The sequence below is a fragment of the Antrostomus carolinensis genome, unplaced genomic scaffold (assembly GCF_000700745.2).
Source record: "Antrostomus carolinensis isolate BGI_N321 unplaced genomic scaffold, ASM70074v2 scaffold7508, whole genome shotgun sequence".
NCBI classification, from domain to species: Eukaryota; Metazoa; Chordata; class Aves; order Caprimulgiformes; family Caprimulgidae; genus Antrostomus; species Antrostomus carolinensis.
The window spans coordinates 1-26531 of record NW_010332209.1 but is presented as its reverse complement, the minus strand read 5'-3'; the positions used below and the strand labels follow the sequence as shown (position 1 = coordinate 26531).

The following is a 26531-nucleotide window of genomic DNA, read 5'->3' as shown; positions in this document are numbered from 1 at the left end:
AGTATTAGATTAGCAGCTGTGACCCAAGAGATCAGGGATATTTCAAATTAAGTAGTTTCAAGATGACAGCAACAGTTAGGCAATGGCAGAAGTAAGAAGGCAGAGTTAATGGTAGATATGATTGTCAGCGTGGAGAATTAATTATTTTTACAACCTCTAAACCAACATTTCATATTAAAAAAAATATGTTCTGGGAAAAATAGATCAGTCACTGCACTAGTAAGAGCTAACATGATGATAGTTTATTTTTGTAAATACAATATACAGCATCATAAGATTGTGGAGATATGTTTGTCAAATCTGAGAAGTGAATGTCACAGTCGCACTAAACAAAAATGAGAAAACACAAATATACTGAAAACAACAAAATGCTGTAAAGCTTACAGTAATCAATGATAATTTAAATCATTAACAATATCTAAAAGTTCACAAATTCATAGTTATACATTGATACTAGTGTTAACTTGTAATAAATATACTGTAGATTTGAATTCTCATCTATCATTTGTCACAGATTAGGACAAAATTACACATGGAACTAGTCTATGAGATAAGTAACAGTTATAATTACCTCCCAAAAGTATTTTCATTCCCTCTGTGTATGTTAGGACATACAAGAACACTTCTCTATTTTAGACAAATTATCAAGCAAAATTACTGTCAATATTCAATTTTAAATTATCATGCTCATCTTTGAAATTCTTAAGTGAAATCCTTATGCAAATTCCTCTGAAACAGCTTCTATAAAATTTGGAGCAGACATAAGTATTGTAAATGTGCAAATGATGGCAAAAAGGGTAAATGCAATCAGGCATAATCTGTCTATGATAGCAGCTGCAAACTTCCACTCACTACAGATCTCTTCACCCTCATCTTGTTTCCTGAAGTGCATTGCTATGAACTGAACTTCCTCCAGGATCTTCACAATCACTGGGATAGTATCCATTAAATCTTCCTTTTGAAAAAGCTCAGTATCTTCTGGTAAGGTGCAAGTAATCTTTCTGCTCTTGCTACCCAGATCATTCTTCTGGGGGCAGCACAGATTTTCTATCGCATGGTAGCTACAGATCACGTTGCCACTGCTGGACTGGTGCCCAGGGAGGACACTCATCTCCATGCTCCTTACGCTCAGATGGTGCTTGGGACAATTAAATTTCAGGGGCTCTATATTTTCCCTGGGTTTTTTCATTCGTAAAAACCAAGCACACCAATTCAGCAGGATGATACGGACCTGAAAGAGAGTGATCAAAATAGAAATAATGGGAACTTTTGTGCATTTTGAAAGTTTTAAAAATATTTATTTATTATTACAATTAATTGGTAGGATACTTCAGAAAGACCAACTTCTTTTTGTGTTCTCCAGCTATCTACTTTCCAGTGGGGTTTTCTGGAGCCTGGCTTCTTCCCAGAATGACCTTTTTTTTGGATACATCTTGAACATAAGAGATGTTCAATGCCCACTTAGCTTATAAAGCAAAAGAGATGTAAAATCTTACTTTACAAAATTATTCTTGAAGTCTTATCTTTATTAATCAGATCTCTCTAATTGAGCAGAAGGCACAAAATTGGCTGGATGGTTTTCAACCATTTCTCAGATAGCATGGAAAAAGATACACATAAATATTTGGGAGGCCAATGTTTAGATTCTGTTGAAAAAAACCCTATACAACAGACTAACAGCTGTTTTTAGCACATTCTCCATCACCATCTCTATTGTTTAAGTCTAAATAAACACCAATTGGTGGTGGTTTTTTTTTTATTTGAAAGCATTTTAATATTCCTTTGAAAAGTTCAGTCACATAATACAGCAGGACTTTTTTCAAAAGAAAAAAGGTAAATCAATTAAACTGGGCAGTTCAAAATTTGAATGCTGCTATTAACTCCTGTCATTTCCCCGTGCTCTGCTGTGCATCTGCTCTGGTGCATCACAAGAGTGCTCTAACCTGCACAGATTGTGCCCCATATGTTTCTTGTCAAGGTCATCAAATGAGCTAACTCCAGAGAGTGCATCCAGCATTTTTTCCCAGTGAACTGATCTTCAGATGTTTTGTTTGAAATCTGAGGCTGCTATTGTTAACATTGTTTGCTGTGAAAGGCAGCAAAAAGGCTATGAAAACAGCAACATATTGTGTGAAGGGCAGTAAACTAAATCATTCACATCTTGTAATTATGTCCTTCAGGTATTACATATACAAAATAGACACTTGCAATGTGCTTGTGAGGGTCCTTCCAAGAAGATAGGTGACCTCTTTTAATGACTTCTATCATTCTGATTGCAAGTCAAATAATCTGATGCCCAGGACAGAACAGATATGACCTCTGGTTTCACTTCTGAGCTTTAACCCAGGATGCCCTGTGTGGTCCTGCTTCAGTCACTTTGGCCATGTTTGACTCAGTCCACACTTTGCCTCCAGGGTTGTTTTGGATGTAGGCTGAATTATCGCCTGTGTTTGCACAGTACAGATGCAGGGAAGGAGAAATTACACCTAGCACTTTGAATTGCTGCTGTAGTGACAAGCATGATGTCAGAAAGGAGGAGGCATTAATTACCACAGATGGGAATAATAATAGTAAAAGTAAAAACCAATAACCAGCAGAAGGTGGTTACACAGTTTTAAAATTCTGTAGTGAGAGCTCTTCTGGGTCACAGCCCCATGCCTTTTTCTGTGAGCCTTCCTGCTCTCCCACTGATGAATCTTTTACTCTTAATCCTGAAAGACTATTTTCCTGTGATTCATATTATTCTGCTTTCACTGCAGTCTTTAAATATTTCATTATTTCCTCCATGGTCACCGCACACAAATAAACCTATAACGTAGCAGCCTAAAAAATTGGTCCTGGATTTAACTGAATTTACTTAACTACAATTTCCTCTGACTTCTTATGGACACAAAATGGTACATCATGGAATAAAATAAAGGCCTTAATTGCTAGCAATATTTCAACAGTGTCAGTGGCAATGGAGAGAGAAAAATTAATTCTCTAGTACTGTGCAATTCCAAAATACTAAACCAGACAAATTTTCTTATTAGGAAACGTTAATATGTCTGCCTTAGCTCTGGAAGGAGACATGAAATGAAAAAGCTCTGTTCTACAGGAATGCTACTTTTTCTTTCAAGAATTTTTACTCCATAGGGAAGTTACTTATTTTCCCATAGGAAAATAAATACACAGAAGACAGCAGAGAGCAACACATCTTTTAATATGCTTGTACTTCCAAATGCCCTATTTTCTTGAAAGCACACACACTCAGACATCAATCTGTTCTTGTGACACTAATTAATTTATAAGACGGCTGCAGCATAGAGGTTGTTGGAAACAGCCCAGGTACAATGGTATGAATCCATGTTCTTACCTGCATTACCATGTCTGGGTTTCTGTGAAGAAAGAATACAGGTACAGCTGTTGTCAGAGGTCAACAGCCTGCTGTGACTCTCTTCACCAAGGTTCTCATCTAACCATTATACAGCTGTACTGCTACTTCCCATCACAGCTACCTGCCTGGCCTAATTCCAGAGAGAAGAGTCTCCAATTAAAGCTCTCCTGATAAGGGACATCAGCATCTGAGCAAATCTGTGGATGTCCAAATTTGAAGCACATGAAAAACAGCCTGAAACATGGCATACCTGACTTAGGCACAGCAAAGAGCCAGAGTGCTCTTGTCTTTTCCTACAAAATCTTTTCTTCCCTCTGTGCTTGGTTTCTCTGTATCTCTCACCTATGCAGCAGTCAGTTGTTAGCAGAGGTAGGTCAATGGAGCTGTAAGCCATACCTGATGTTATCTACTCCCAAACTGCTCCTAGATGGACCTTCTTTAGTGCTCTTTTCCATGCTAGCTCAGCAGACATTACCTAACATATCCAATAGCCAGCAGCTCTCACTTCTCAACTGAGTATCCAACAAATGCCCTGATTGAACACCTGAACACCTGACCTTCCAAAGTCCTCTCTTGAAAAAAGTGGGCTTTAGTAAGTAAGTCGTCACAGATTAATAGAAAGGAAGCCACAATTCTCAGCAGTGGAGTAAGGGAAGAAGTGAACACCTACAGAGAGGCTCAATTCTAACACGCACACCTCCCTTGTCTGGTTCAAAGGCCAAGCAGAGAGCTCTTGAGACAAAGGCAGGGAAAAGAAGATGCTCAACTGGTTTAGGTGTTTAGGCAATACAGTCAAGCAGGTGTTTAGGCAATACAGTCAGTTGAATCTTCTAGGTCTGGAGCTGACCCCACACAAGCCCAATGTCTTCCCCTGCAATTTACTCCAGTAGCTAATTCCATTTAAGCAGGAGGTGAGAATACTCCTGTAACAATTTGTCAGGGTTACACCTTTGCAATAAACTGATGACTGGCTCTGCTAAAATGAGGAGGGTGTGAGAAGTAAGTAGATGGTAGAGTTATCTAATGGGACTGGAATTGCAGAGAACAAATTTCAGGTAAGTAATTTTTTTCTTTCTGCAGATAGCTATCTGATACCTTGGTTTTATTGAGCAAAAATCTTTCAGAGTGTCTCTGTAAGAAACACCCGACATAGGTGAGCAGGAAAAAAAAAAGATACTTTGCCATGAATCCTAATGACTGAGCCTTGCTCATGCCTTGCAGAGGATTAGCACCACTTTTGTGGGGTCAGCTTCTGCCCCGTGCACTTGGCATTCACTTTTTTTCCCTTGAGATATCTCAGCCCTGTTAGCTTCCCTGGCTAAAGCTTTCACAGTCTATCATCTGCACTTCCCACTAGTGCTTTCCACAGTCTTGGTTCCTGATGGTATTTTTTTAACATATGCCAATTCAGCTGTCAGACCATTGAACAAGGCTCCTCAGGAGTGAGGATGCATTGCACATTGTGTTTCTAGCCAAGAAAGAAAGAGACTGGTAGAGACCAAGAGCTGACTTGCAGTGCCTGTGAGCAGATTTAACATGAGCCATATGTGTCTAGCCTCTTTGAAAAGGAGACGAAACAATAAAATTGTCTATTATGCTGCTACATACCCCTTTCATGTAGACATCTGAAGCATGTTTACCCACATTTGTGCCCTCAGGTCTTGCTTACATGCAAGTACATCCAGAATTCACGTGCTTTGCTATCTTGAAAATAAGTTGACTTTAAATGATACAGCATTTAAATAAATGATTGTTAGTATGCTTAATTACTACTAGTATTTTTTTTAATTTGCTGCTGTTTAACTGCACTATGCCGCACTTTATTTTTAGAGATGCTAAATTAGAAAACTGTTCTGTACTGAGGCTGATATTGGTAATGATGTAACATTCAACATCATGTCAGGATAATTGTCTAGCATGACAAATGTGGTGAATGAGATACCAGAGGATGCTGTACAACCAGATTTAAAACCAAGGTGGGTAGTTGACTGTGACTATTTGTATCTCCTTCTGCTTCTGTTCCTTCTCCTTTTGTAAATACAAAGCATACCTTGTTTATTCTAAAATCTATTATTAAGAAAAGAAGAGAGAAAAAAAAGCATCATTTTCTTTTCACTTGAAAATCTATAGGAAACACATTCCACCTGAAAGCCAGCTGGCATTGGTGCCAGACCTCACTGGGCTAATAGGGTTTGCTGCTGTAGAGAAAAGAGGGTCCACATGCTAATGCACTGAGAATTGATCAGATGACAGCAGACAAAACTGGCTTTCCACACAGACAAGTAGATCTGGTTTCATCAGAAGGCAGATTTCCAAGCCAGGGAAGTCCAGGAGTCTCCTCAGTACAATCAGACTGAGCCCAACAGTGAAGCCTTTCTGTTTCTGCTGGTGGCACAGTAGCAGTGAGCTCCAAGCTTTGAGAATCATAGCTAGGTTCAGTATTAAACACCTTCACTACACTGAGGTATTTGGGCTCCTGATCTTCCAGCAACTCACGGAGCCAGCTCACAACTGAAACAGTTGCAAGACAGAAGTGAATTTATTTCACTTTCTGTCTTTGTTTTGGGACATTATAACTCTATCAAGAACTGCAGTAAGAAACCCTGTGAGGGAACAAAGCAAACAAATTGCCTCTCAGAGACCAGTGTTTGTTTAGTGCTTTGAAATGTCACATTTTATCAGTACTGGTGTCTACTGAATAAGAAATCAAAGGTGATGCCCATAGGGTTAGCACTTGCAAAGCAATTGCTGAGCAAGATTACTCTGCCATGACACAACTACTGCATTGTAAATTTAAATAGAAACCCCAAATAACAGATACTGGTTTTAATGGAAAACCAAATTTAATATGTTTATTCTTTCCCTCCAATAGCAAACACAAGTGTCACACATAGTGTCTGTAACTGACTCTTCAGATTAATGGGGAACAACTTCTGCCCCTCATCTATAACTAGTTTACTATAGCTTTTAGATGATTTTTTTCTTGCAATATTCTTTCTTGAGTATTTACCGTGAAAGTTGCTTACCCATTTGGGCATCTTTCCTGCTTGTGGGTCATGATGATGGAACTGTAGAACCAGCACTGTTACCACCACAGACAGACCAATGATGACCATGATACTAGCAAAATACTGAGCTGCAAGTAGAAGGAGGAATTGGTTAGGAGGGGATGAAACAAACAAAAGACAAATAATACTGCTTGAGCATGCACTGAGATCTACATTTGAGAAGCGCTGCATCATATCCAAACATCCTCTTCTCTGGTCTTCCACACTGGAATATTTGAGGCCTTTGAGGTTTTCAGTATAACTGCTCAGCTCCCTCTTCTCCATTGAGGGAAGAGCTAGAACCAGTGGAAGGTGTAACCTGCTTGGATTTTGTTCCCAAAGGAGAATGTAGGGCCCCCTGCTAAGGACCTGCTCCCTGCCTGCTGCCAGGACAATGAAAAGCTGAGCTGACCAGACACACTGAACACCAGCAACCCCAGTCCTGAGGCCCTGGAGGGAAATGCTGTTCTCATGGTGTCACTAGACTCCCTGAGGAAGAGTCACCAGACACCCACCCTCACCCCACCACTGCTCACAAGGGGTTAGGCATATTTTTCAGCACCCTCCTCAGCCCCCCAGGCCACTTCTTTTGGTTCCTACAAAAGCAAGGTACACTGTTGCTGAGTATTATATTTAAGCCTGCTATGTAGGAAAGAAATAAAGATTTTGAATGTCAGAACTGAGACTTGACATCATATCTCCTAAGTGGCAATATAGCTTCCTCAAGCCAGGAGTGAGCTTGATGCATTGGAGTGTGAAGAGGAATTACCCACAGGGCTAATAACATTTGAAGGCCACTGTGGCAAAATTCCAGGGAGCATTACTGTTGGCTGATAGTATGAGGCAATGTGGGAGAGCACATGACAGTGCTCCAGACTGCAGCCTCCTCCCACCCTCAACCCTGCCTCCTGCAGCTTGCTGGAAAAGTAAAAAATGCAGTACAGGCTCCAAGGTAAGTTTTGTTCCAGCTCTGTTTCTTAATACTATTTCCCACTCCTTCAGCATCAAAAAGTTTGTTCATAATGAGGTTCTCAGGCCTTCCTGAAACCAATGCTGCAATTGCTTTAAGAGGCGGGCATGGCTTTCCATTGCAAAATGAATTATGCAGCTGGATTAAAAGAATAGTCCTGAGGGTGAGGTGAATTTAAAGGTCTCTGACGCACTTATGAGAGAACAGAGCCAACAGCCAGGCAGAAGCAGAGCAAACCAGCAACTTGGTCACATAGAACAGAAACACAGCAGTGTTGACATCACTGGTTTAATTACTTCCTTAAGCCACTAAATAACTTTTGTAAATTCTATGCATTTTGAGGCCACCAGCCTTCAAAGGCCTAAAGTGGTCACTTTAAAATAGCTTTGGCCAAGAATTTTCACAGGTCCTTGGAAAATTGGTCACCTGGTTGAACTTGAGAAAAACTTAGTATTATCTGACTCAAGATCCCAGCCAATGATTAGCAGAGGAAATCATACTCTCAGTTTTTTTGCTGTAAAGCCAGCAACAGAGGTCAGAAAACTCTGTGGAGACCTGCTAGGAAATAAGTAAAACAGGTCTCTCAGGAGCAGACTGGGAACTGTGGGGGACCTGTGTTCCCTAAAGAACTCCCCATAAAGAAAGATTTTTTATGTTTTTGCCTGGTAATAGGCAAGGAAGATGGTTGGGTGTGCATCAGCTGCATTTTGTGAGGGATTCTTCTGTTTAAGGTACAGTGAAGTTTTCAGTAGGAAAGTGAGGATGGAGGAAATAGGTCATGGTACTTCAACCCTATTATCTGTGCCAGACAATCAAATGTCACAAGATACCTGTGAAATGAGAACTGGCAGGTAGATTTATGCAGCCCAGGTAGGTGCAGATGCTGTATACATTGCAGGGGGAGAAAGCCCCAAAGCCCTGGAACAGCCCGGACCTACTCTAGGGCTGGATTTTGCCAGCCATGAAGAACCAGCAGTGAAACAGGAGGAAGAAAGTAGCAATGGCTGGCACACCTGTCATATTAGACTTTCACATCTGTAGTTGGAGATATGGTAAAGGCTGTTGCCCCCTTTCCTGTGGCAAGACAAGGTAGATCTAGTAGCCATTGTTCACAAAGGAATTGCTAGATCTTCTGCATGTGGTTGTCTTTGAAATGACTCTGTCCTTACAATCCAGACCCTGCATTGGGGTATAGCCACAAGTAGGGGTAGCCAAGACCTAGACAGGCCCAGGTTCAGTAATGGTTCAACTGTAAGGAAAGGAAAGGCCCCAGAACTGAGTAGGCAAATTCATGCTGGCTCTGAAATGGTATCCATACCCACTGAGCATTTCCTGATCTATCCTTTCAAGGTTTAATCCTACATTGCTTATTCCTACCAGCACAAACACATGATCCTCCTGCAGCAGTCAAGAGAACTACTGGGGAAGAATCCTGTGCTGTCTCCCATACACCTCCCTAAAACCATGGCTTAATCCTCCTCCAGGCTGCTGGTTTAGCATCTCTGATCCTGGCAGTCTTTAGCCCTCCCACCAGCCAGAGCAAACCCATCACCTGGTGAAAGGTACTGTCCCTTTTCACCTATAGCACTCTTTCTGGTATGACCATGACTCAACCTTCTCCAGCAACTCTGTGAGCAGAGGAGCCTAGCCGCTGAAAGGATCCAGCTACACAGTGCATAGATAACACCTTTCTTGGAGCCATAGAACTTCAGTCTGCACTCATTCTACCCTAGCCCCACACAGTCCTGAATTAGCAGACTCTATTTCTGGGCCTCCACCAATGTTGCTGAGCATAGGAATAAGATGCTTTCCTGTGAGATGTGACATAGGAGACAAACAGTGAAGTAGGAACTGAGCTTTTGTCTCCCAAGCAGCAGCCATAATCCAGCCACCAGACTTTTTTCACCAATATTTTAGGGTCTGTCCTAAAGCCTGCAGCACTTGAGCGGTTAGGGCTTTGAAACTGCTGGTCCTATAAAGTCCTACTCCCACATGTGTCTGTTGGCAGATGTAAATGCAAATCTGATTTTACGAAGAAGCTCAGCCCCTTTCATTTAAACTGCAGAAGGGAAATTCTCAGCAATTCTCACTAAGCATCTCTCTGTATCCTACTTAAGAGCTCCTGGTTGCTAGTTTGTCTTTGGTATGGATGAGTCAGCTTGGATGCTTTAACAAATTATTTCACCATGGGCAGCGTCAGGAACAGCAGTCCCAGCTGGAGTGAATTTAAAAGAGGAGAGGCCTGGTTGTTGTATGCCAGCTGCTCTGAGGCACAGCTGGGAAGCAACTGACCCTTTCTGGAGGGGAATTGGCTCATTTGCACTCTCTACCCTGGACAGCTGCCACAGGCCAGGAAAAGGGACCAGAAGACTTGTTTTTGGAGCCCTTCAATATTGCTGACTTACACAGTAACATTCCCCAGAGATACCAAGGTCTGCACTGGTCACCGCTAGATGATCTTCATGTGTTTTTAAACCTGCGTGCTGCCTTCTTCAGCAGTTGTTTGTGAATGGAAAACCTGTTTTGGATGCTCAGTTGGTCTCTTTCAAGTAGTATGAAGTATTTGTGCTTCTGCAATTTATTTTTACACCTGGACAAGTATTTTAACATCTGGGGGTTGTCAGCCTCTGTCTCATCACTGTCAGAAGATGATCAGGTACTGCTGTCATAGCAAATATGGATCTAATACAACCACAGGTAGCCAGAAAGTGTTTTTTAAAAAATCAGTGACAACAGTTAATTGTTCTTGCAGTCATCCTCTGACATCATCTCCATCAAAAGGATGACAATGACTTGGAATTCATAAATTGAGAGGTTTCCAATACCATTTTTGGACCTTCTGTGCCATTATCTGATATTAGAGAAGGACCTTAGGATTATTTTATATATATTTTGGAAGATCTGCTGCTTGTGTGGAACTGTATTAACTTTAAGGACTGATTAGAAACAGAGTAAATAAAACAGAAACCCTAAAATGAGCAAGATTATTCCAGATGGTTGCTTTGCTGTGTTGATTTTATCACTGAACACTGACTGAGAAAGCAGCATATTATCCAGATTTGTTAACATAATTAATCATAGGATAGGCAGAGCTTCTCCATTGTGACCAGTTACAGTCTTGTTGTTCCTACAATTGTGGGGGAAGGAGGAGAGTGTTGTGCTTAGGTATTCACCATGATCAAGTTGGATACCTCCCACTGGTGTTCCCGTTTGTATTCCTTCTTTGCAGGAAACATCAGGTTTTGCATGTGAAATGATGGACTAGTTTAAAGCTGCTCTAAGTCAGGTCATTTTAGTCATTAAGTGCCAAGTACTTCTGCTGAACTCTCAGAAAATGGGAGAAGTGTCCCAAAGCATGCACAGAATTAGATATTCACTGCTCTAGCTTCTTGAAATGGTCCAGGTTAATTAACTGAAGGATATGGGCGATGCAGGAAACCTCAAACACCAGCAGAGTGGCTTCCAAACCACACTCCTTTCCTCCTATGGCAGGGACCAGGGCTGGTGCTGAGCAGATGCTATTGCACTCTACAATGGATGATGGCAGTTTCTCAGAGACCAGTGAAACCAAAAGACAGAGAGGAGGTTCCCTTGCTGTCTGATCTACTGTTGTACACAGACAACAAAGAAACAAAGAAGAGTGTTTCACTCACAGTAGAATATGAGAGCAGCATCTCAGTCCAGCTGGTCTCTCATAAACATGAGCTGTCTTACAAGAGTGAGATACTTCAGAAGTGGACTCTGTGTCTACCTTTTGGTTATGGTACTTGTAGAGGGCACATGAGAAGTGTTTTTGCCGTGTTTCCAAACTCTTCTCCTCCTACATGCTTTTGAAGAACAGAACTAGGTGTTGGAAGAGTAAAATTGGTTTGTTTTGTTTTAATAAAGAAAAAGCAGCCAAGACTCCTGGCTTTGGGAAAAGCACCCTGATTACAGGGCATGAAAATGTAAGAGCTGCTGTGAATGAGAATTTCTGTTTCATGGAAGAAGCTAAGCAGGGTCCTGGCACCAGCAACTCACCAAGCTGGACCATGAAAGAGAGGGGGGAAAAGCACTCAAAAACATAAAAAAAGAGACAGAATAAGGTGAAGTGGCAGCAGCTGAGGACATACAGGCAGATGACAGAAAATGTAATAGATTATTCTCATTTTCCCTCTCTAGTCAGAACCACTAATGCCTTAAGCTCATAACTTAAAACAAACAGTAATTCCTGGAGGTGGCAAAGAGTAGCCAGTTATTGATGTGAATGCAAGCACCACATGGCTTCTTTGTCTTAGTAATTTGCAGCCTCATTTGTTGTACGACTCACTTCGAGAAATCACCCCAAGCATTTGCTGCAAATATACTTATTCACTGCCTAAACCCTTCATTCTTACTGACATAACATAGGTGTGATAAAGAATGGCAAGGAGGGGCAAGGAGGGAACGGGGCTAAAAATAAGTCACAATAGTAGAGCCCTAAGTAGCAAGTGTTGTGGTTTTTAAAGAACCAAGTAGAAAAGCTCAGCAAAAGAAGACAGAGAAATGCAGTTTTGTTATCTGGAGGTGAAGATAACTTAGTTTTTATTGCGCACTATTTGATACATCCAGCCAAGGTTTCAAGTATCATGTGGATGTTAGTCATAGGATGTGACAGTTCTTCACATTCATGAGCCCCAGGTTTCCCTTTCAAACACTCACTGCACATGCCTGCTTTCAGGTGTTCCACAATTTCTGCTATAAAGCTCCTTTTAAAGCAAAATACAGATTCTTCATCCAGAACCAATGGTGTTAGTTTGGAGAGAGCTGGAAAAAATGATTTGCAGCAATTTGGAGTTATTTGTGCATGGAAAAAAATCAGAAATTATTAGGCTCTTCTGTGCAAGGGGATGCCTTAAATTTCCAGGTGTAAGAAGTGTTTATGGGAGACACCAATCATCTGACTGGCCTTAGAGATCTGAGCATTTCATTTCAAGATTTAGCTTTTGAGCAGAAGCATGCCTTATCTGCTTTGACAAAGCAGTTTGAAAGTGATACTTCCTCAGAGCACTGTCGAGTGGAGGAAGAGCAGCCAATTCAGAGCTTATTGCAGCTTTGGTCTCAAGGTGAAACCATTCTCCTGTGGGTGTTCCTAGCTGTTTCTTTATGTGACTATACTTTCTGTTCCACCTGGTGCCTAGACTCAAATACTGCAGTAGCTTTGGACAAATACAAGAGTAGAGAGCTGTGTGGGGTTTTCAAAGTAAGCATTTTAGGGTCTGTCTGTGCACAGTGTCACCCTGTTCTCACAGCAGTGGTACTGCAGCACAGTAAACAAGAGGTGAGTGTGAGGTGGCTGTGGGTGAGTGGAGGAGGGACTCCACAGCCTGTGTCTCACTGCAGAGTGGAACAAGAAGTGAACCTACTGCTTACTTGGGCTGGAGGTTTAATGGTGGTGTTTGTTTGTTGGTGTTTTTTTTTAAAAAACGGTGCTGGAAACAGCCAGGGTTGTGGAGGAAGAGGGAAAAGTGGGGACAGCTATAAAATTTTTAATGCCATATGGCCCCAGATATTTTCTCCCATTGGCGGTGATATTGCAGGCAAGCAGAAAGAAGGGTTGGCAAGTTGTGCTGGTTATGCTCACAACTCTGTTGCTCTCAGTTTTCCAGGGCAGTGGCTTTTGGTCATGTATGACTTTAAAACACACAGGGTTTGGTAGTAACTAACCACTATATTAGAAGTTGAATATATTTCTACAGCAGTGCAAGATGATGGTCACTGCTTTATCAGGTACTGCTGGATGTGGATAAGCATGACCACCAACTGTGTAATCTTAAGGAGGCTCTAGTCAAAGGATAGTCATGAAAGGGAAGAGTTACAGTTAGGAATCTGTCTTAGGGGAACTTGTTCCTCAGTGAATTCTCAATGCATGATTTCCTAGCATTAGTTACAATGTTGATTTCAAATGGAAGACACAGTTTAATTAAACAAATCAGGGATATGAAGACAGTAAACAGGGAGGCACAACAGTGCTCTTTAAAAAAAGAAATGCAGGCGTATATATCTATTGCCTAAGGAAGGAACTCATCCTTTCTTCAGAGATCACCATAAAACCATTACCAAAACCAGATCTGAGTATCCAATGCTCTTTACATGGATCTTATTGTCTTTATAGAAATAAAAAAAGCCCTTCCAATTTAGATCTAAATGTCTCAAATGCAGTTCTCAGATGAATTACCTAAGCCTTTAGTTTCAATGGGCAGAATCTGAGCTTGTACAAAATAACGGCATTTGTTTAATTTCAGTTTGGTACTAAACAAGGAAATCAACAGAGTGGGACACGGATATCCCTTCTTATACAATACACTAGACTGAGTGCAATGGTTTTATGTGATAGGGGCGGGAAGGTACATGAAATACCCATGAAATTACTGGCATTTATAGTGCAAGACAAATCTGTGCATAATTGCATAGGTTTTTAGAAACAGAGAGAACAATTGTTGTCATATGCCTGAGCACTATCACACAGGCTTTATGATTCTACCCAGTGATTAGTGCACTCAGATGAGTAATTTCAGGTGTGTAGCACATCTGGAGTTCTCTGCATTTCTGTATATCCTTTCCTCGAGTAATGAACTCCAGCTGTCTACTTACATAGACTCTTGTTAAAAGTATTTTTAAAGAGAGAAATCAAAAGTAAGTCAAATTACGAGTGCAGACAGACACTTCCCATGAGGCATGATTAGGCTATACTAGGAAGTAGTTTAGGACACAGCTGCTGTTGTATAGTCACGTTCTGAAAGTCTTTTAGGAGCTACACTCTACTAGAGATGTGAAGTGCCAGGAGAGACCTCCAGGATGCTGTAGTGAAACAAGACTTGTTCATATAGACTTGTATTGAATTCTAGCCAAACTCTTGTTTTTGTAGATGTAGATGGGACTTTGATGCTTTTGATTCAAATGGCTTTTGTTGCTATGAGTGGTTAATTTTTTAAACAGAAACAGAGGCATCTTTGTTCTGGTGCACAGACTTCTTCTTTGGCATTGCAGATGAGTTTGCAAAAGTGCAGGATTCAGCTTTTGAAAGATTGCAGTGCCTTCCTTTACACGTATGCATGCTGCTGAAAACTGTTTTTTGGAAATACCTTGTTCCCTAAAAAAGGAGGCTCTCCTGAAGAAGGACAGGAGCAGACATGCTGCTGGGCAAGGAGTTATTGATGTGAATGCAAGCCCCCAAGAAAGCTGAGTGAGAGTACGGGGTAAATGTAGTGACACAGCCTATCCAACTTGAACATTTCTTGGCACAGAAAAGGCTCACTGTGGAAAGCTTTACTCATCACCCTGCAGTGTAGAGGAGAAGCAGAGTCCTGGTGTTCAGAAGTGTTGAGTAGTCTGCTGCTGATCTCTAGGCCAAGCTTTTTCACTTACTTTTTACAGAAAAGATGTTGCCTTGTTCTTAATGTGTATTAACACAGCAGTCAGTAGGCTACATAGAAATGGGAGTCCTTTGTGCAAGGAAGTTGCATGTGTAGAATAAGTGTGCATGTGTCTGCTCTGGGTAGCTTTATGAACAGAGATAGTGCAGAGGACATACCAAGGATGGGGAAACCACTTTGCCGAGAGGTAGAAAAAAGGAAGTGTCTTGCCCATCTACTTCCTTGTGCATATTTAGGCTGAGACGTGCTTCATTTATTATAAATGTAAATTGAGGTCAAGGGAGATTGACCGTAACTAAGAATCAGGATATGATTTCTACATTTCTTTGCAAATATTCCAGACCTCAGAAGTTCTTTTCTTGGTGTCATATTAGACCAGCTTTCCTTTGCTCCCTCAACACAAAGAAACTCCAAATGGCAGCTGTGAGAATTTCCCATGTTATTACAGTTAAGTAGTTAAAGCTGAGGTCAGAAGGCAGAGAAAAGTAAGAGGTACAACACGTTAAGCACTAGCGGTTTTATACTAGAAAAGGCTGTGAATGTTCATCCAGGTCTAGGCAGTTGTTGATGCATCTTTGTTTTTAAAAACCCAGGTTCTAAGAATATAATGCAAGTTTTAAAAGTGCATGTGGGTCACATTTTTAGAGCATCTCTGCTCCTAGATGCATGAAGACCAGTGACCGTGGCTTTTCTGCAGACCAGTAATGGATCTTTCTACTTCAAGACCAAATTATTTGCATCCTTCTCAAACCACATGCTTTAGAAGATTTATTTATTTCTGTAACTTGGAGCTAACTGTGCTGATTCTCCAAAAAGTGAACAAGCTGTCCAAGTGTCCTCCTTTTTCTTGCACTCATTCCTGAGGCTTTTTGAGTGGATCAGAGATCACACTAAAAAGCTCTGATCATGAGCTGGTGTATCCAGTTCAGCAGCTAATATATCCCATTTGGGATCACCAATAAGATCACTGTGGACAGATTATGCTGTGCTACCCTGTTAGAATAAGGATAAGGTTTTCAGAGCTCAAGACTGTGTAAAACCACACAGCCCAGCTTTGAGCACTTGCTGAAGAAGGGCTGTTTGGGTGCAGCAGCCAAATGGGTGAGCAGTCTTTCCCTGCCTATTTGGAGTGGAGCAAGGAGTTAGGAGCAGGGCTTTAAAGTAGGAATACTGTACAAGGCAGAGTACAACCCTTATTTTAATGGAGAAAAGCTGAACAAGGGTGGAAAGAAACTGGTGCTGGGTGGCCAGAGCAAAAAAAGAAAGGTGAAACAAGGTGGAGGGGCTTTCCTACAGTCTGAGCAACTGGAACTCTGTGTGTGGTCATGAAACAATAATGTTGTTGGGACAATGGAGGTGTGGAGGGACATCTCTCACTACTGGAATACTCTAATGCATAGGTACAAGCTCTTCGGGTGGAACAGACAGCAAAGACAGCGTGGATTGCCCTCTATGAGAAGGAACCACTTGGATGTGAGGGGCTCTACGGGAAGGATGAGAGCTGCTGGAGAGCTTGTTGGTCAGATTCAGTGGAGACACCAATGGGAGTGATGCTGTGGTGGGAGTGCATTATAGACTACCCAAACACTGTGAATATGGGGATGAGGCCTTCTTAAAGCAACTCAGGGAAGCCTCTGTGTCACAGATCCTGGTTTTCACAGGGCACTTGGACCTCCCTGATGTCTGCTGAAAAGGCAACACAGTGTAATGTAAGCAGTCAAGACAATTTCTGAAGTATGTCAGTGATAACTTCTTCATAAAAGTACAGGACAGGCCAACAAGAATTGGTGTGCAGCTGGCTCTGCTTTCACTACCAAGGAAGAACTGCTTGGGAACATGATGAAAAATGGCAACCTAGACTGCAGTTGTTATGAAATAGTGGAGTTCAAGACCATGAAGGAAGTGAGGAATGAGAACAGCAGAGTACAGACCTTGGACTTCAGGTGAACAGAATTATCCCTTTTCAGGAAACAGGTAGCTGGGATCCCACTGGAGGAAGATCTAAAAAGATAAAGCAGCACAAGAAAACTGCAAGTGCTTTAAGTACAGCAGCCTCTAAGTGCAAAAAAGATCCCTTCTACTACTCAGAGAAATAAGCAAACACATCAGGAGCTCCAGTGTAGGAGAGTGGGGGATGTGAGAAGCAGGGACAGGCTGCAAAACGAAAATTTGGAAGCATTGCCTGGGAATTAGGGTTGGTGTTAGGAATGTTAAAGCTCAGGAGCTGAGACTGACAAGGGAGTCAAGGGCAACAGGGAGAGTTTCTACCACTACACAAACAGTAAAAAACTGAACAAGGAAAACATGGGCTTACTGCTGAATGGGGAGGATGATTTAGTGTCAGTGGACAGAGATAAGGCCAAGACAGTGCATACTTTGCCTCAGTTTCGCCATCAAGATCTCCTATGTCTCTGTGCCTAGACACATCATTCAAGGACAGGGAAAATAACCAGGACTGCATGAGGATGGAGTCAGGGTTTGATTGTGACATCTGAACCTGCCCAAGTCCATGGGACCAGATAGGTGTAATCAAGAGTCCTAAGAGTATTATTGCAAGGCCACAAAGATGGGGTAAGATCTGTGACAACCGGAGAAAGACAGATGTTGCATCCATCTTAAAAAAAGTCCAAAAGGACAGTTTGGTGAACTACAGCTCTGTCATTCTGACTTTGGCCTCTGGGTAAATCAGGGAGCAAGTCCTTGGGAAATATTTTTGGGCACTTGAGGGAGAAGGTGGGGACTGGGAACAGCCAGCCTGCATTTATCAAGGATAAATCGTGACTGACCAACATGGTTGCCTTCTGTAATATAATTACAGTATTTGCAGATAAGAGGAGAGCAGTAGATCTTATTTACATCAACTTTAGCAAGGCTTTTGACACAGTCTTCCACTTCCTGAGGTCCTTTCCAAACTGAACTGTCTTGTGATCCTATGAAACAAGAGCATTAATTGCACAGGGTTGGTTGAGTTTCAGAGCATGTAGCCTGAGTGTACCCCAGTGTGTCAAGGTTCAGTTTGCTTTTGGGCTGTAACACGGAAGCATCAGATGACAGCAGCCACAGGATTGTTTTAGACATCTCTCATCTTGGTACCTGAAGTCGGTCTCCAGGGTGTTACAAAGCATCCATGTGCAAGGATTATTCTTTTACAGTGTTACACAATATAAAATTTTTCTAATTAACTGATGAAAGAAAGACTGTGTTTGACCTACATGACAGCTTCAAGAAGTGCGTTTCTGATACATTTGGTATGCTCTAATTATTTGAGCATTAGGAAAAAACTTGCAACAATATATGCTATCAACGAGGTGTATTCATGAGAAGAGACTCCACTATCATGTCCTTAACTTTGTGATATAAAAAGGGTGAAAAGATGTAAAAGGTCCTAATAGTTGAGCCAATATTTACCTGGAGAAGGGGGACTTGATGCAACAGGGTTCCCCAACATCACTGCCCCTCACCCTCTCCTGATATGTGATGTTTACATAACTATGCTGTGATATCAAGAAATTAGCCTGTTATTACAGCATCAAAATCTGTAATAATACATAACTATTCATAACTTTACTTGGTACAAGTCTTACCTTCTATGATATCTGTCTACAGTATCTGTAGAAACTTGTCTGGTTAAAGCTAGTGGACTGGCCATAGGCAAGTGCATCACTTTACTAATTCCAAACAGCTTTTTTTATGTATTACACAAAACAAAATTACATGAAGACTGGTCCAGATGCCTTGTGTCTCCTGCCTACACACAAATTTCCTCTTAAAATTGTATCTCTCTCTGTGGAGACCAAAGTATATGTTCAGAGAGAGGTTTTGTTAGTTTTTTGAAAGCTCCTTACGTGACTCAGAGGCAAGAGTCCTGCTGACTTTCAATAAGATATCAAAATTATTTGGAAACTTTCAGAAACTCTTGCCTATATATGTTGTTGCCCTTACTGTTGCATAGTCGCCCTCCTACCCCACACTTAGGTCTGAGGTTTTAATCCTTGAAGTAAGATAATGAGTTCATCTGAGTAACTGCTCTTTTGTCCTAGTCATGATATCACATGTGACAAGGCTTTAGTTATAAAATAGTGAGGTGCACCTTCCATCAGTGCATAGATATATCATTGAATATTTTATTATTTTTACTGTCTGGAATGTGTACTTTACTCATGATTTGTATGCAAAGATAGAACTTAGTTCAGGAGATGATATTCAAACAAGTTCTGTGTTTTCTTGTTGTGTTCATATTTTATTTTGTAAACCAAACCAGGTTTATTTTATCTACTCTGCTATGACGTTAGGGAATAACACTTTCTCCAGTTCACAGCTGAGAAACTGAGGCCCCACGAGACCAAGGTAAAGGCATGGTCCTGTGAAAACAAAGGATGTAACAATGCCTGTCTGGCCCACATTCCCAAAACAATAATCTGTCCCATCATTTTCAGCACATGTTAAGAATGCTCCAGTGATATGTTTGAATTTTGACTGTAGTACCTTGAGTTGCTTTTGGGATAGAGAGAAGAGAAGAGAAGAGAAGAGAAGAGAAGAGAAGAGAAGAGAAGAGAAGAGAAGAGAAGAGAAGAGAAGAGAAGAGAAGAGAAGAGAAGAGAAGAGAAGAGAAGAGAGAAGAATGGTGCAAGTGGGGAAGAGGTGCATAATAACAAGGTGGGAGGGTGTTGCGGAAGAACAAAGATGAATGTCCTCCAGCCAGCAGCACTGAGACTTTCAAAAGTTCTCTGAGCACACAGCTTCATTCAAAGAGCTGTTGAGGAGACTTTATGAACAGACTCAATGAATCCAGAGCCAGGGCTGAGCACTATTCCAGTATCCCACTCCTACCTGTGCACTGGTCGTGTTGACTTTCTGCTCTGCCTACACAAACGTCCACATTGTGTGTTGATTCTGTGTGCCCTCAATCCTTGCAGTTACCATCTTATCTGATATTTCCAGAGCCTTTTTGTATCCCTCATGTAGGCTCTTTTCATACATGCAAACAGGGAAGCCCAGACAGAGATTTACTCCTGACTTTGCTGAAATGCAAAACTATAGTAAAGAAAGAGTCAGTCCTCAAACAGTCTTTGAATCACTCTTCAGAGGCATTATACATTGTGCACAGAACAGAGAAAATCAACTTACCTATTAGTGGAACTGAGTCAGAAGTTGCAGGCATGATCTCAGCCACAAGCAGCATGAATACAGTCAGGGACAACAGGACAGTGATACCTGCAGGGAGTGAACATGGAGGGGAAGGATGAGGAACATGAACTCTACAGCTGCTCCTCTGACGTCTTGGCTGTTAAATATAACTTTATCCAGAGCTATGGGTAAGTCAAACCCATGACTTTGTGTCTGTCAGTGCAGGTGAGAACTTCCACTAAGTGAGAGCATTTTTGTATGCAACTTTATTAGTTGTCTTTTCACTTTTTTCAGTTACACCCAAACCCTTGCTCCTCTTAAAGTAATGGAAAAATCTTTCCTGCCAAGTGAAATGAAGCTTGCAGAACCAGTAAACTACATTGCCTTTCCAAAACAGTGCAAACAAAGCCCAGATGGTTATTAAGAGCTAAGATAGACTCACACACACATGAGTCTAGTTTTTGGCTATTGTATATTATATGACACCCTTTAAAGAGCTGCAGTCTATTTTAAAAGTAGCTGTTTGTTCTATCTGAAAGGACTGTTGCTAAACCTAACCGGCCTGGTGCTGAGAAATCACAAGGTCAATGCATAAACGTTATCACCTCTTTTTGTGACAACATTATGCTTCAGCTCAAATAATTTGTTTCCTTCTTTCCATCCTATATTTAATAGACAGCAATTGTATCCCCCACAGCCTGTGTTTTACTTTTTGTGAGACAGTCTGTTCAGATCCCTGATTTTTCTATTAACACTGAGGGCACTTCATAAGATTTAAAGGTCCCTGTCCTGATCAGAACTGTGCACAATTAACTCTTAAGATCTTGCCCAGGCTGGTCTTGTGTATTTCCAGCGCTTCTCTGTTTTCCCTTGGAAGCACCCCCCTGTCTTTATCAACGCACACAACAGTAAATCTCATTTAGACCTTCCTTGGCTGTCACTGCTTTGTCCTCATGAGGGACTTCGTGTTTTGGGAGCTGAACTCATAAGGTGCTGCTGTGCACAACTCTTCACTCTCTGTGTCTTAGTATGCCCTGTCCGAAAAATAGAGTTAATCAGCTGTGAAATGCATTGAGATGTACTAAAGAACAGAACAACAAGGATGACAGATTACTATCACTGTTGCCTGTGTCAAGACATGTTCTGCCTCATCCCAGGGTAAAATCCAAAAGATTTTAGAGGTGTTTAGCACAGGATGTGTGAATGCCATACAGAAAGCTATTACCCTGGTTTCTGCAACCAAATGAGTGCTTCTATTGCTCCTCCAGGGAAATCTTTGTTCATCAAACACTGTGAGGTATTTATTTTTCATTTTATAGGAAATGCTTACAAAATAAATTAATTACTTAACACCTACCTAAAGAAATCTTCTCCCCTGAATCAGCTGGCAAAAGGAAAACAAGCAGTGCCAAGCCAGATATGAGAACACAGGGAATGAGTAGGTTCAAGCCATAGTAAAGGGTGCGTCGGCGCATGGTGATGGTGTATGTCACATCTGGGTATGGTTCTTTACAGCACTCATAGTACATTTCATTCCTTTTTCCTGGCACACCTACAGAGAGGGAAATAAGAGAGTGGGGAGAGGTGCAGGACACCTGTGTAATCCCTTGGAATGGGCCAAGCAGTTTATGAGCCAATGATGTGTGGCACCTCCACCACACATTGTGCACTGAAGAGTACTTTGAAGTGTCCTGTGGCAATTGATAAGGGGAGAAAAGACACCCCCAAATCAGTTACCAGGCAAAAGACATCTTCTAACACTTGTGGCCAGTGATGCATACATGGATGAATAGACTAAAGAGGACAAAGGACAACGTGCCTCAATTCAATGTTGTTTGAAAGCTGAAATACATCATTACAGGGTTAAACAAGCCAAGGTAACTCTTAATGTATCAGTGTCTTAAGCAATGCTGAGGCTACAGTGCAAGATGTTTGCTGTTCTTAGTCCACCTTCTGTGTTTTCCAGGGTTTAATTTCATGCTTTCTGAGTCATTAGAACCTGGCTTGTCTGAGAAAACTCATCTGGGTCAGATCAAAGCATCTCAACCTCAACAAGGAAAGATTTGCAAGCAGTGGCCAAAGATTAACTCAGTAAAACGTGCACTCAGCCTTCCTGCATCCAGGGAATGGTGACAATGTCTTTGTCACTAGCCCATACAGCAGTGTGTGACAAGTCCCAACAGTTCTTATTTTTCTGTCATTCTCTTGTACACATTTGCTTTGTTTTGTCATGAAAAACAAATATGATATGGCTTATTTTTCAAAAGAGTTGTCAAGTTAAGTTTAAAACCTATCATATCTGAAGGTTAAGAGACATAGTTATTCAATACAGCTGTACGGCAGGGTTGGCCATGGTGAACCAGCTGCAGTAGACTGTCTGAGATGCTGTATGGCAGGGACTGCAGCAGCACAGGGAATGTCAGGGGAGCTGAAAGAGTTTAGCACCTTGTATCTTTCATGCCACCATAGCTCACCTCTTTTTTGTTTTTATGCATATGACAGAAGATGTGACAATGCATACATTTTGGCAGAAGTGTGGCAAAGTCTCCATAAAGGTTTTGGCCATGGCTTGCCTTAGATGTTGTTTAACATTTTTGCTCTATGAACTAGTTAAGGGCCAGTTTTGTTCACCTCTGGTCAGAGTTGAAGGCAGATAAAACACAAATATGCAATGTTATTGAAATAACCACCATAGCTCTGAAATGGACAGACTTTAGGAGGACTTCCCTACAGAGTGCTTCAGCTTCTCCTGAAACTGAATACCAATTAAGTTTCTTATTGTATTATTTCTCAGAAGCCTTGAATGGTAAAACTACTGCACACAGTTGGCCAGTGACAGTTATTTCCTTGTCTCCATATCCAGACTAGATGAAATGTCCTGTCTGCAAGCTCTTAGAGTGATATAAGCTCTATCAATTTCGATACCACTGCTTCTGACTTATACCTACATAAATGGGTTCAAAATAACACACTAGGAGCTCATTCTGAATAAGTAATTCCAGGCATAGATTCTTCTTTTAAAAATACAAGTATCTTCCAAAGCACAGAAGGGAAGAGAGAGACATACTGAACTGCAGTTACCTGCAGTTATTATGAAATGATAGACACTCTCATGGTTTTCTGGGTGAGAGAGATTCATCTCTGTAAAAGGTCATTCCAGTTTTGCTGAAATAGTGGTTTTTATGCCAATCAATTTTTGGCTAATGTCTTAGAGTAAATGTAACAGCAGTGTTCTGAGCACCTACATGATACACATCCAAATTTAGTACTGAAAAACTGCTCAGATGCAATCATGACCAGCAGCTTTCATTTATGCACTCAGATGTAGGCAATTGCTTCAGACCAGTGTTTTCACACACAGTTCAATGAATGTGGCTGAATGGTTGTCTCTGATCTGTGATTTTTAAATTTTTTTATTTTCTGCCTAGAAACTTTTAATATCTGTATTTCATGTCCTGGTGGGATTGATCAATTCTATGTATTTAGGGTTTGCCTTTGAAAATTAGATTCCTGAAAATTATTAGGCCAACCAATTTACCCACTAAATCCCACTCTCCATTTGAGATGTAGTTGGAAATATCAGCCTCGAGCATCTGCAGGTCAATCAACCAGCCACTGTGAGTCCAGGAGCCAAACTTCAAATCACACTTCTGCACATCAAAGGGGAACCACCGGACATCAATGTAACATGTGCTCTTCAAAATGCCTGTGGATGGAAATCAGTCAGAATCAAGTGTGCACAGTGTGACATTGATCTCTACCCTTATCTGTCCGATTGATTGTGAGCAACTTGCTTCTCTGTGTGATATAGTTATGGGGTAACTAAACCAGGAGGGCAGGTGGAAGATGCTGCAATGAATGGAATAACCCCCCTTCCTGCAGCACCAGTGAAGATCCCTCTCTTTTCCACTGCATCCTTGAGGTAGGTTTCCCAGGACACCCTAGCCACCCAGGAGCAGTCCAGCCTATCTTGTAGTGCTGGCTGGCCCTGGCAGATCACAGGCAGTGGTGCAGGGCCTGACAGGAGCATAGAGTACATAGATGTCCATGCACTGTGGTTGGAAGTATTGTGACAGACTCTTTGAAAGGAGTTCATTGTCAGGTCCTGCATTAGACCAACAGTCCCTTGAAAATATATTGTTATGCTAAACCTTGCTTGGTGCTGGCCTTTATCTTCTTGTTAACCTGGGCCTTGAATTTTACTCTGGATGTGTCTAGTCCACTATCATTATTTTGTGTGATATTTTAAGCAGTTTAGGAGAATAATACTTGTATATTGTTGCAATCTAATTATTTCTTTTTTTTGTTTTGTTTTTTTTTGTTTTGTTTTTGTTATTTGGCTGAGAGAAGAAAAAAATCCTGATGAATGCTCCAAACTTTCTTCTTGGGGTCACAGCTGTGGCTGTAGGGCTTCCCCAGCTGTCCAGCAGCATGGAGGGTTTGGACAGCAGGGAAGATGATCTGTGCAGCCTGCATCACTGGCAGCTAATGGCAAAGCACAGAGGTCATCCATGCAAACTCTCACACCTGTGGCTCTGCAGCCTTCACCTTATGCCACTAGTTGACTGCATGTTGGCCAGCTCAGAGGCACTGTGTGAAAGAGATGCAGCTTCTGCTTCATTGGAAAACTATCTCCAAAGCTACACTTAGCCTAACAGTTTGCAGTAATGGTTTCTTTGTGCTCCCTAAAACAGCAGCTATTAAATCTCAGCTCTGAGTCACCTAACTGAATACAGTTTGATGTTTTGCACTAAGTGCTTGAGCTGTGCCTTTTGAAGATAAAATCCCCAAAACACAGATTTTTATTTATTGTCTTTACCTGCTGCTGCAAAGGCTGAGGGCGTTGTGGCATAACCATTCGTGCAAGACCATGTTCCTGCACAAACATTACTGCTCCAGGGTGGCTGGGTTCCCTTCCTTATTCCCTTTATGTTTTGGGAGGTCTGGCTCCCAGCGTCATGGCCATTTTTGGATAGGTTACATGGAGGCTTTTCTCCCATTTTCTCATGAATCTCGGCTCTGCTCCTTTCCGTAACAGCAAACAACTGTCTCCTTCTTGTTCTTTCTCTCTGCTACTCCATCTTGTTTAATGGGGAGCAACAGTGACTACAGAGTGCTCTCAGAGTCATGGGAAATAAAATTTTCATTAAGCTTTGAAAAACCATCTTTTCCACTCTTCCATGTTTTCCAGTGTCTTGATTAATTTAACTGCTTCTGTAAGCACTTGTTGCCAGTCAGTAAACTGATTATCAACTTTTCCCACCTAAAATTTTGCAAAGTAGTTTGGCAGCAGCTAAATGCCTGTAACAAAAGATCTCCTGTGCTTTACACAGCAGATTTCTGTTACTTGTTCTCTCTTTCCTCTTTCCTCAGGTTTTTAAGTAACCAATTCTTCACCATGGAGTACAATCTCACCAAGAGATGAGCAGAACACCCAATCTGCCCATATAGGCCCCCTGTGCATCACCTGTCTACCTGGAGGGATGGAGAAGGTTCTGCTCTGGTACATGCTAGTTTTATTCCTGTCTCATGTTGCTCCCTGGAGAGCAACCTTACCCATGGGTTTGTCCCAGCGAAACCACAGGGATGCTTTAAGGGCTCTCAGGCGTAGGGATCAACAGAGGACTAGCCATCAAGGAAGACCTATTTTTAACCTGGTAGGCCCTGTGGATGTGCTTGAGGTCAGTCTGACAGCAGCTATGACACAAAGTTTGGACATCTCTTGTCCACTACAGTGAGTGACTGCAGGGGTAGCCTGTGTATTTAATGATAGGTCCTGGCTGCTGGGCCCTACAAGCACTGAATCAGCAATGCAGGTGGAAAGCAGGCTAAGACTTGAGTCTGGCTAGCTGAGATCAGTCTCAGTTTGTCTTTTCACCTGGAGTTGTAGGCTCAGCCTGGCAGTGATGCCTTCATTGCAGAGGTAGTGCTGCTCTAGGGATCTCCTGTGGTCACATCCCTCTCCACTCTCAAGAAAGCTAGCTGGATTGCACATGAAACATGATGTGAGGGTGCAGACCAACTTGCTTTAGATAATACCTCAGCTGGGCCTCTGAATGTTCCAAGCAAACTGCTCAGGATAGTGATGCATTGATTTGTGAAGTGGAAATACACCACTAATGATGGACCTAAATTCTTTCAGTGGGTTTGTCCCATAATTACACACCTCGCAAAATTTCCACAGACAGCTTCTAAACAGCTTGGTTTTATTCATGAAGGAAAACTGCTTGTCGTTATTCAAAGCTAAACATTGACTTAAAGCAAACAAATGCTTTCTGTGCCCTACCTGGAGGAATATATTGGCAGGATCCAGAGTAATTCACCAGCACATTTGTGTGAAATGTCGCATCAAATCTTTCATCCGCACTATAACACAGGATAAACAAAACAAAATGAAGAAAAAGCAAGCTGATGTTTGAGTTAAGATGTAGTAACTGTCAAACTTTTGGCTTAATTTAATGCACAGAATGTCTGAATTAAGGTCCTACACCTGAGTGAAGAGTCTATCCTCAATCAGTATCTCAGCTTCTCATAGACACTGTTGACCTGCACCCAGGCATGTTGTTTGCTTCAAGCAATGGAAGAAGCCCACTGTAGGAGAAGACCAGGTTTGGGAG

The 26531-nt window shown here is 41.6% G+C and overlaps 1 protein-coding gene across 1 annotated transcript; it reads right to left on the bottom strand.

Moving 5' to 3' along the window:
* Nucleotides 1–715: 715 nt before the first annotated feature.
* LOC104529194 (neuronal acetylcholine receptor subunit alpha-7) lies at nucleotides 716–26288 on the bottom strand. The gene is made up of 6 exons (XM_010173412.1): nucleotides 26201–26288; nucleotides 23453–23620; nucleotides 21272–21466; nucleotides 19915–20001; nucleotides 6403–6512; nucleotides 716–1231 (listed from the first exon to the last, which is right to left on the bottom strand). The coding sequence occupies exons 2-6, from the start codon at nucleotides 23505–23507 to the stop codon at nucleotides 716–718; spliced, it is 963 nt and encodes a 320-aa protein (XP_010171714.1). The 5' UTR covers nucleotides 23508–23620; nucleotides 26201–26288.
* Nucleotides 26289–26531: the final 243 nt, after the last annotated feature.